General features: G+C 39.7%; 1 protein-coding gene and 1 long non-coding RNA gene across 2 annotated transcripts in view; both read right to left on the bottom strand.

Moving 5' to 3' along the window:
* Positions 1–466: 466 nt before the first annotated feature.
* On the bottom strand, positions 467–1,623 carry LOC128375927 (uncharacterized). Its single transcript, XR_008323110.1, has 3 exons — positions 1,545–1,623; positions 609–650; positions 467–506 (listed from the first exon to the last, which is right to left on the bottom strand). It is a non-coding gene; the product is annotated as an uncharacterized LOC128375927 (long non-coding RNA).
* A 3,695-nt stretch (positions 1,624–5,318) lies between these two features.
* The window catches only part of frmd6 (FERM domain containing 6), a 32,539-nt gene continuing 26,373 nt past the window's right edge, over positions 5,319–11,484 (bottom strand). Inside the window, exons 9-14 of the mRNA XM_053336335.1 lie at positions 11,344–11,412; positions 8,466–8,640; positions 8,008–8,316; positions 7,614–7,745; positions 7,342–7,433; positions 5,319–6,405 (exon numbers count right to left, since the gene is read on the bottom strand). Coding sequence (XP_053192310.1) covers positions 6,115–6,405; positions 7,342–7,433; positions 7,614–7,745; positions 8,008–8,316; positions 8,466–8,640; positions 11,344–11,412 — 1,068 coding nt within the window. The 3' untranslated portion in view covers positions 5,319–6,114. The remainder of the gene's footprint in view (positions 6,406–7,341; positions 7,434–7,613; positions 7,746–8,007; positions 8,317–8,465; positions 8,641–11,343; positions 11,413–11,484) is intronic.

The following is an 11,484-nucleotide window of genomic DNA, read 5'->3' as shown; positions in this document are numbered from 1 at the left end:
GAGACCACGCCACGACCAGCCAGGATGTGCTTCTCTCAGCTGTGTCTCGACCTCTTTTAGACTCATCAGCCAGGTGGAGAAATATTATGCTAAGTGGGTAAATCACATCTTCTTTATTAAATGACCCTGAAGCCTCTGCATATGTGATAAGACATCAGCTCAATTCCCTAAGAGCCATCTAGACCTGTATGTCACACTCAATAACCTACTTCTCTGCTAGTGAAGTGTGTTTTTCTATATGCTTATATTTATTTTCTACTAATTTAAATGTTCTTTTCATCAGTCACAGTGTTTCTGCCATATAATTGTGTGACTTTATATCTTCTACAGCTGAGCTCATGCCATGTATTTGATGTGTTTTTGCTCCAAAGATTAAAAAAAAAAAAAAAAGCAAAACAATAAATGAATAAGAAATAAAAATTGTCCATGCAAAGTCCACTTACTTGGAGATTTATGAAGCTTTCAGGCACATTTAGTGGGCTTCCTCAGCTGATGGAGTCCAGTAGCTAATGCAGAAGAAGAGCAGAGAGCAATAATTACAAAAGTTTTTCAGGCTGGTCTTCAAACTACATAACAGACAGAGATGCTATAATTATTTTATTTTATACCTTTTATGCTGATATTTTAACTCCATGGCATCGACCAGGTCTCTGAAAGAGGAGAGAAATGCAGTTTGTCTAATGTTACATGCAGCTTTCAGCTTTCTTTTCAATTTGAACAAGTTTTACAGGCTAGTTAGCTTTAGCATCAGGTTAGCTAGGTTTTTTTTCCCTTAATCTTTTCTCATTTTTGCTGCTGCCTCTTATTTATGTTGAATAACAAGCTTAACATAGCAGTTCATCAAATTATACATTTTACAGTTACAGATAACAGCTAGAGAAAAGATTAAAGTAGGCTATGTACATTTAGTTTTAGCTTCACTAGCTAGCTAACTGTCATTCCTTAGCTAACGGTAGAAGAAATAATCAGATCCAGAAAAAACAATACTAAAAAAAAATACTCCGACTACACACTACTTTGTGTAAGACGTCAAATGACAAAAGGGTTGAAAACTACTGGTTTAATATTTAACTATGTGTTGTATTTTAAAAACTTGTTATATTATTCATTGTGTCAAATCTGCATCAAGTAACTAAAGCTGTAGCCTATATTAAATTATGTAGAGTAGAAAGTAAAAGAGTTCCCTCTGAAATGTAGAGGAGTGGAAGTATAAAATGGAAATACTCAATGTACAAGTACCTCAAAATTGCACTTATAAGTACTTAAGTAAATATCCTTAGTGACTGGTTAGGCCTTTATAGAGATTAGATACACTCTACTAGTCTAGTGTAAATAAGATAAGATCGTGGTCACGTGAGACCTTTTCAACACAAATACCGGTAAGAAGATAAGGAGAAAGAATAAGGGCATTTGTTTTATCAGCATGAAGTTATAGGAAGTTAAGTCAGCCAGCATTACGCAGCTACATTGTTTAAAGCTTGTTGCTCCATGTGAGAAAAAACCTCCAACAATACAAAGATGTCAAAACAGCGAGATTTAAATACCTCATTAATGTTTCCTGTCCTACTTTGAGTGGCTGGTTATTCAACATGCAACTTGCCAACTTTCTATATATGGCTCCCCTTTTTTTTCTTCAGTTTTTTGGCATCATAAAGATGATTTGTGTGTTTGAGCTGATGAACTTTGCACTTCTCCACTGAACAGGTGTCTTTGTGGAGCTGGGGTCTCATGTGTCAGACAACACTGCCACCTGCAGGCCGAGCTCAGATTAAATGGAAATAAATGATGTAACAGCAGAGGGCAGTACAGACTCATCTAACTAATAAACTAATACAGACATGATAGCTTTATGAGAAACTAAGGCACTAATATTTGTACCTGATTACCAAGTTTATATTATTTTAATCCGTTTTAAAGTCTAACTATGTGTGTTTCCTGTGTTTGTGTTATTTTTCTATGGTCCTTATTCTCTTACTGTTTCAATCTGTGCTGGACTGTTAAATATGTCATGTTATTTTTTCACCATTTTTACTGTTTTTTGTTTGTTTTACAGTTAAACATGTTACTTTGTTTAGAAAAGTGAAATATGACTAAAGTTATTCTTATTCTGAGGGGGAAACTGTCCTGGGGAGATGTAAGCTTAACGTTTGTGTGATATCATGAATCAATTTACAACAAACATGAATGAAAAATGTTGTTGCACTGAGTTTTTTCACATCTGGAATAAGAAAAGCAGGCGCTGGACCAAATAACTAAATCTGTAACAGCACACTGCAGCTCCCAATGCAGATATAATTTAATAGGATTTCACAAGTGATGTTTCGAGCCTTCTGCTCTTCAAACTAGAGACAAATCCATCTCAAATCCACAAAGGACAAAGGTCACCTGACAGTCACATCATGTGCCAGTCCCACTCAGTATGTACAGGTGTACATATCAGTTTAAAAAAAGATAATACAAAGCATAATATTAGTGAAAATAGAGCGGTAGTGTGCCGACTTTTTGTATATTTTAAACTTGAAGGGAGATACTTGTAATCTTTTTTGTTAACCATTTTTACTCTGTTGGTCTTACAGTTAAACATGTTGTAAGTCTCTATAGTAAAGTGCAATATATATAAAATTATTATTAGACTATATGTTACTATAAAAACAGTCATGAGGAGATGTAAGCCACAACAAAAGTACAACAAAGTAATGAAACATGTACAAATGCCAGGTTTAACTGACAGTCACATGATGTGCCAATCCCATTCAATACGTACAGGTGTACATATAATAGAAAAAAAGATAATACAAACCATAATAGATAACCATAAAAACCATTAAACAGAGCTGCAGTGTGCAGACCTTTTCGGCTGCATTGAGTTTTTGTCAAATTAAAATGTATTTATTCATTTGATTTGATTTAATGGTTACCGTTTGTTTTACAGTAGTTTAACATGTTGTAACTTTGTTTAGAAAAAGTACAATATGACTAAAAGTATTCTTCCAATATCATGAATCAATCTTCAACAAACATGAATGAAATCACCACAACACACAACAGCTTTGGCAAATAAATGTACCTTTTTATTGGATATTGAGGGCATTAGTACCAAGAAGGCACGGACCAGACTTCATAATAACAAATCTTTTTTAACTACAGGGTGATCAAAAAAAAAAAGAAAATAATATTTTTTACCTGAAGGGAGATCCTTTCACAGAAAGGATTATGGACACAGACATACAGACTCTTACGTAGTGTAAGTTTGACCATATATTAAAGTCAGAAAACAGGAAGTCAAGAACAAATCATGAAGACTTTAAGGACATGGGTTATGGTTGTATGGCTATGTACCTTAACACATACGGTTTTAATATAAGAAACATCATCGTCCATCAAAATATGACATTTTCCATTAATGAGTAGAAATAAGTATGTTTGAAAACAGAAAGAAACAACCTGTAAGAAATATAGAAGTTGTTTATTTTAATTACATATCAGTATCAAATTCATTGTTTTTTTTGTTTAATGTATTTTCATTAAATGTGTTTTTAAAAACGTTGTTCATGATGCTGTATCGTCACATTGTAAAAACAGACGCAGGGTTATTCAACGCAGAACTGAAAAGACAAAAAAAAAAAAAAAGATAGAAAATGACAGTAAATAAATCATCATGTCTTTAGGGGAGAGTCAGGCTAGCTGTTTCCTCCCTTTTGTTTCCAGTTGTTATGCTATGCTAAGCTAACCGGCTACTAGCTTTAGCTTCATATACAGAGTGGTTTCTAAAGCTGCGACGATTCAGATAATCTATATTCATTTTTTGTCATTTTTTAAAGTAAAAATGCCAAAAAACACTTCTTACATGTGATACTTTTATGCTTGTCTTTGTCATACATGACATTTCACTAAATATCTGGGTGTTGGACTGAAGACTTTTTGAAATTATAACATAATTTTCACTATTTTCAGACATTTTATGAATGATTCATAATCAGATTAATCGATAATGATGACAGAGCTGCAACAAACTATTCTTAAAGAGAAAATGACCAAATTATCTGATTCCAGCTTCTCAAATGTGAATTTTCTGGTTCTTTTCATGTTGTGTCGATCTTCTCATCAAACTTAGAGTAAGACAGCAAATACACATATTTCCCAAAATATCCAACTATTCCTTTGTCTGACTCTTCTGCTTTACACAGCAGAGTGCAGCCTTTTCCCTTCAGTGTTTCAACAGCTTAAAATTCATTGAAAAGTTGGGTGTAAGAACATCGTCAAATGTAAAAATGATGTGGTCATGATAAAGATTACCTAATTCAGGTAAGAGTAAAACTGTGTTTGACATAAAGATTAAAGTATTTGCTATATTCATAACAAAATCAGAGATATTATTAATTCAAATCTGACAAAAACTGAGTATCTTAAAGGTGTAACTGTTGACTTTTGAGTTTGAGCTGCATGATTTATGAATAAAACACCTTATTCAGAGTTTAAACTTACTATCAGTTATAATATATTGAAATGTGAGTTGTCATTTATGATTACAAAGAGCTCATCTGCTTCCACAGGCTTCAGTTCTGCTGAATTTTACTGTGAGATTCTTGTTCAGACCGCCTCCCCCCCAAAAAAAAGAAATAAAAAGATCTGACATCACCCGTCCATAATACTGTCACATACGTTCACTTGTAATACTGAATGACATCAACTGCACGCAGAGTAACTGTTCAACATATACAAGTCTGGGCAAATCATACAAAAAATACGACGTGTAAAAGGTTTCAGGTAAAATGAGGATGAAGAATAAAATAAAATAAAATAAAAAACATGTAACAAATTCCAGTTTAAAACATTAAAGATGAAAAAAAAAACAATAAAAAAAGGACAAATGAGCAGAAAGGAGGACGTGCATGTACGCATCAAAATGTGCGGTTTGTGTTGGCCGACAGCCAAAACGGCTCCATTTTGAGTTTAGATTACAGGGAAGCTTTTTTCATTTTTTTTTTGTTGCCACAAAAAAAAAAAAAACTCGTAAGCGCGAGTCGGGACATGTAGGGGAACTTACTCGACCTCATTCCTCCTCAGGAAAGCCGGTCAGATTTCACAGGACATGAAACAGTTTGAAAACCAACCTTGAATCCTTTTTTTTTTCTTTTTTTTTCAAAGATGCTGAAAGACAAATGATCATCTTTAGTGAGCGGTGTAGATGAAGTGTGTGTGTGTGTGTGTGTGTGTATAGCTTAGAAAAACAAAGTAAAGTAGAACTTTAATCAGGATGGCTTGGATCTTTAAAAATGATCCCTGTGACTAAAAGAGCAGGTGTGTGTGTGTGTGTGTGTGTGTGTGTGATTGTCAAGGCTTTTGACACCTGCATAGTGTGATGAAGGCACATCGGGTGTGTGTTCACATGGAGTCCAGTCTGTGAGACGTGGGGGTGGGGTAGGGGGGGGGGGTTGGCACACTGCACTTCCTGTTGAGGTAAAATGAAGTGGCGCAGAAGAAGAAGACTGAGGGGTTTTTATCTTCCCTCCCGACAATGACTCTGAAATGTTTTTGTCATCGCTGCACGCTCTCGTCTTTGGTTCGTAGCTCAGAGTTAAATTTTGTCCTCCACAGAAAGTCGTTGATATGCTCGTCACGTCTTCACACACACGTCTTTTAGGTTTTTTTTAATGACCTTACGAAGGAGGCAAATGTGGATCTTGAAACAAGTTTGGAGGACAGATTTGAATATAAATGTTTTTTGTTTTTTTTTAAAAAGAAGAAGATCCCTTTTTGTTTCCTTTCACACAGCGGGAGCAGCTCGGGGTTTACGTTTTAAAGACACGGGCTCTCTTCAAACCCAGTGTTCGTTTATAAAAATTCCCATTTCAGTCAGAGTCCTGCACGTCTGTTCATTTATTATGTGTTAAAACATCTCGAGTGGTAAATGAAAAGGGGGGGCAGCCGACTCGCTACCAGTTTTACTCATCGCTGCCAAGAATAGCAACCACCTCTCCACCTCTCCACCTCTCCGACAACGCTCCTCTCTTCTCTTCTCTTGTTCCCTGAGGGCTGAAACATCTCCAGATCTGACAAAAAAAAAGGTCACCCTGAGGTCGCCTTGTTTTTACGCCTCGCCCTCTCTCCCCGTCACACCACGAACTCGGGCACCTCGTCGCTGGTCAGGTCCAGGGAGAAGTATTTGTTGGTTCTCTTGATGGGGAACGGGTGCTGCTCGCCGCGCATGCCGGTGCACTGGTCGGAGAGGCCCTGGTAGCCGCAGCCGTCGCTCAGCTCCTGGGCGCAGCCGAACGTGTAGCTGTGGGCGGTGTCCTGGCAGAGCTCCGCCCACTGCAGACAGTCCTTCTGGTAGAGCCGGACGTCATCGAGCGACTGGCTGTGTCGGTCGGTGGAGGACTGAGGTTTCCTGCCTGCAGACGTCTGCGGATGGAAAGCAACAAATCACACGTTAAGAGAGAAAGCACATGAATTATTTCGGCAGGGGCGGAGCCAACATGGTGGCCTGGAATCTGATTTACACTAATAGGAGGGGGCGGCCATTGGAAACTTTTACACTGTTAATTATCATCATCAGGCCGTGATGTTAAATACTGTCCAGGAGCTACTTTGAAGTCACTGGTTCAGTTTATGACTCTTCAAACATTTCTCTCTTCTGTATGCCAAGAAGTAAAAACAGTGAGGAAGGTTTTTCTTGAACTTCCAGTTGAGAAGAGGATGTACATGCAAGAGATATTCACCATGAATGAAATACATCCTGGTAAATGTCACCGAGAAAACAGGTTTATCTCCCTGTGTGCTACATCATATTTCACAGTGACATCAGTACACATTTAATCCTTCCAAAGTCAATACAGTCATTTGATTAGTCTCTTTTTAATCCTTATTGTTATACTTTGAATGTCCCTTTATGCCATTTTTCTCATGAGACCTCACAAAGAGCAACAGAGGAGGGATCACTCCTCCAGGATTCACAGACATGAGTGTACAGAATAGATTGAATTAAAAGTAATGATGAAGTTTTATTATTATCATGCAAAGTTAAACAGCTGATTAAACTCCTCTGCAGCTGTACAGAAGATATACAATATAATAGAATATATAGTCTCAGAAGTACAAAAAGAAAGAAGGTGCTTGTAAAAGAATAAAATAAATTAGTAACTAGTACTAAAACTAACTAAGTACTAAACTCACTAAGACACAATATACACACATAGATAGAAGTAAAAGGACCAAACAGCAAAATCACTGAAGCTTTTAATAAATATTTCAGGATGGATATTTTCATGCACTTGCAGTAAGTTTTCTGTGTTTAATATTATTGCTGTGAAAGCCCTGAATTAAAACCTGTGGAGTTACCTGTGGCAGAGACTCGATGCTTTGTCCTCTCATCTTGACGACGGTCTCAGAGGAGCTGGAGGTGGAGGAGCTGACGTCTTTCACGATGAGACCTGAGACGAACACATCGTAACATTTAGTTTGAGAGTGAAACGAACTCTTAAAAACAGCCTCACTCGGACTAAAGGACGCTATTAAACACATTATTCTACAATTAACTTGAGTTTTATTAACTTTGACTCATAAGACTTAAATGAAAGATAGAGCAGCAACACTGAGAGACTGGTCTGTACCGGAGTATCCGTTGGTCTGGTCGGGGGACATCGTCAGCATGTCCTCGGTGATGTGGATACACAGCTCCTGGTCCAGAGCCATCTCGTGGAGCTCCTCGTAGTCTTTGGGGTCGTCCACCAGCATCTCGATCTCTGCGGGAACAGGAAGTGTTTGTGTTAAAATGATTAAAAAGCTCTGAGATCATGAAACATTTTAAGGGGTAAACTGAATTTTTGTCACGAGTTTTGCATCATCTTTGGTGCAGCAGTAGTCAATGCTGCAGATTAGCACTTTCTGCAGTTCTTCACACAAAATGCTTTATATATCATCTTTTACTTCTACTCCATAAAAGGTCATGATGAATATATTACACATTTTATGTGTAACTTAACCATTAATATTTCTGGCTCTTACCATCATCATCTAGTATGCGCTCCTTGCTGCTGCTCTCGATGCCGGAGGTGTGCGAGCTCCCGTGGCTGGTTGTGGATGAGCTGCAGGTTCGTAGGGGCCTGTGGGGGGCCTGGCCCGGAGCCCTGAAGCTGTCCGTCTCGATGCCGGAGGTGTGCGAGCTGCCGTGGCTGGTCGTGGAGTGGCGTGACAGGCGTTTGTGGTGAGAGACGCTCCCCGCGCTGCTGCCGCTGGCTCGGGAACGCTTGTCCAGCTGCTCCATGTCCAGCTCGAGAGCGTCGCTGATGTACGACTCCCTGTACTGCTTCTTCTCTGAAAAACAACACATACACATAAGACGTTTATTTCAGGTTGTACTAAGTTTAAAATGTTATTCCCATGTGCCAAATTGTGTCGTGCCCTTTGCTACACAATAGAAAGACAGGATAAGAAACGAAAAGAGATTAAATTCAGGAAAGTACCTTCATTTTCCTCCAATCGACGGACTTGTTTGAGGACAGGCTGCAGGTTCATGTAGAGCCGGTGGCTGTTACTGAGCAGCTGCAGGAGGTGACGAGAGCGCAGGGGACAACCTGTGTAGTAGATGAGTTTTCGGGCCGATGGGAGTCCGTCAGGAAGGATTTCAAACTTCTTCCCCTGAGAGGAGGAGGAGAAAAAAAATGCTGATGATTTAAAGCGGTTAATAACATAAAATTATGAAGCAGGAATGTGAATTTGAGGAATGATTATGCCAGAAAGACCAGAGGGGAAATATTTTAAGAGGAGGAACAAAGTCAGTTCTCGAAAACTATTTTGCATCCAAACACAAAAAGGGGAAAAATCAGTTCATGTATCTGCTCTTCATTTCTCCATACTGAGACTCAAACTGTGCATTTTTTGGAGCAGTTTTTGATGATTTTCCAGGGAGAGGACATGTTGGCTGAATGCACGGAAAAAAAACTAAAATGGTGGGTTTTGTGCTTTCTCCCTTCGCCTTTTTTTTTTTTTTGGCAGAAGCTCGACCCAATAACAGCTGTCTTTAGTGTCAGCGGGGTTGTTTTCAATACAGACCTATAAACATTTCTGCAAGGGTTTGGACTTTCAAAAAGGCGACGGGTGGGTTTAAAGCACCGTGAAAATGCAAAGAACGGCACATTTCTGACCACAGGACTGAGCTTTCACTTTATTTATCCAGACTTTTTTTTTTTTTTTTTTTTAAAGAAACCAGCTAAGACTTTGTATAGGTAGGAAGCACATTAAAAAGGTATTTGACTTTGTACTGTACTGTAGTTCATCACCCAGAAAAACCCCAACTGACAGTTCTTTGAAGGCGGCTTTCCTGTAAAAGATCATTTTCTCTGGTCAGTGGTATCCTGAAGACAGAAGATTTCCAGGACAGGCAGGAAAACTCTGGGTGGGAAAAATGGAGAAATTCTCTTCCATGCCTCAAGTTGAGTATTTGTCTTTAACCTCAAACTGCCCCTCCGCAGCTCCTAATGGCCTCCTAAAAACATTGCACTGGGCAGCAGCCAGGTGAGAACGAGCCAGGGTGAAATGCATGAAGCATAAAATAAAATCTTTTCTTTTTAATCTTAAAAATAGGCAAATATCATTTAAAAACCTGACATATTGAATCAACAGCTTCCCTGCTGTTGGTAACTCTACTCCAGACCAAACATACATGGCAGCAGACTGGTGTCAAGTGGCTGGTTATAAAAAGGAGTTCAGACGCCACTTAGAAACGTGTCTTTTTTCATGCAGTACACATGGTCAGTACATCTAAACTATGACAGCTGGACGACTTTCTTTCCTCCTTCCTACAAGACCTCCCCAACAGGCCACACACATCGAAGACTCATCCAGGAGGAGCGGTTCGCGTCCAACAATCCTGCACCGAGACCAGCGTCAACCAGACCGCTGGCAAAGTCTCAGATCCAGCTTCAGATCCAGCGGCATGAGGCAGGACACGAGGGGGATGACTTCATTTCAGTGTTCAGGAGGACAACATCTGACAATGCCTGGGTCAGGAGAAGCATGAATGCAACTCTGTTTTGTCTTCATGTGTCAGAAATACTGAACTCCACCCTTTTTTTTTTAACAATGAGGGGAAAAACATTGATGCCAAAGACGAGTTTCAATCATTTCGGCCAACAGATTGAATCCAGAATCCCCAGCATCTGGTGTTTATTGACCCACCCGTCCCTCCACCCAGCTCTGCTTTCTGGCTCGTTCGGAGGCTCTAGCTGCTGCAGCCGTGGTGGTGGTGGCAGCGGTGTTGGATGACGTGACTCGTGGGTGGGGTGGAGGAGAGAGCCTGTTATTCAGGAGAAGGGTGGGACGGGGCCACGAGAGGCCCTTCGCGAACACAGTGTAACCACAGCCGCGCCACCGCCGCCGCCGCCGGTTCACTCTCACAATGCTGCAGACAGCAGATGCAATGAAACCACCGAGAAAACAAGAATGAGGAAAACAGGATGTCTTTATCCTAAATCGAGCGGCAGATACGTCGGATGTTTGTGCTAAAATTAGGCCAAAGCAAAACTCGCCACTCTTGGATGAAAAAAAACCCTTTCTGGAACAACAAAGCAGGTTTCTCAAGGGCCTAAAGTCATCAAACCTGCTTCTAAAGTCCCTTGAATTGTATAAAAATAAAAAAGTAGACAGAATTAGAGTCACAAGAAGCTGTTTTTTTTGTGCCAAGAAGAGCCTTGATAAGCAATAATGACCTCTCTGGGTTGTGATTAAAAAGTCAGCTGGCAGAAAACGTGAAGGCGTCAGAGTGAAACCGATGTATAAACTGTAAGCTCCTCTGCCGTCCTGCGATAATAGAAACCCTACAGAGGCAAATTAACTGACTGCTGTGCTCAGCTCAACGACAGACGGAGCGAATCTGAGCAGAGATGATGAAGATTTTACAGGATTTCTTTTAAAGGACACGGGGACGCCGATGATAACTGATAAAAATGGATTAAGAGACACGTGTATCATATGAAAAAAATGATGCTGCTGATTACATGAAAATATGTATACAGGGTACAGTATGTGTCTATGTGTGTGTGTGTGTGTGCGTGTCTGTGTGTGTGCATGAGAAGAAAGTCTTTCTAAATCCCTGATTAGTTCCAGAGGACTTAAAACAGCAGTGTGGAGAAAAGAAGCATTGCGTAAAAATTTCCACGGCCCTGAGCGGGAGCTAGGCTTTCACAAACATTGCCATAAGCCCGGGGAAGCTTGGGTTTCGTCATCTCTGGAATGAGTTTAAAAAAAAGAAAGAAAAGAAAGACAGAAAAAAAAAAAAAAATCATGGCACCTCCCTGGGATTTCTATGTGTTTGACAAAGTTGTGATGGTGCGTCTGACTCACCACAAACACCAGTTTTCCCACGTTGGTCCAGGGGAAGTCGTACAACAGTTGCCTAACGGAGCCGACGTTCTGCAACACAAATGAGGTCAATGATCAGAGGTTTGACGATGAGGGTCAGGTGATTAAAAACATGAAGAAAGA

This window comes from Scomber japonicus, chromosome 16 (genome assembly GCF_027409825.1).
Source record: "Scomber japonicus isolate fScoJap1 chromosome 16, fScoJap1.pri, whole genome shotgun sequence".
Taxonomy (NCBI): Eukaryota; Metazoa; Chordata; class Actinopteri; order Scombriformes; family Scombridae; genus Scomber; species Scomber japonicus.
Note: the sequence above shows the minus strand (reverse complement) of the source record. Positions and strands in the feature narration are given on the sequence as shown.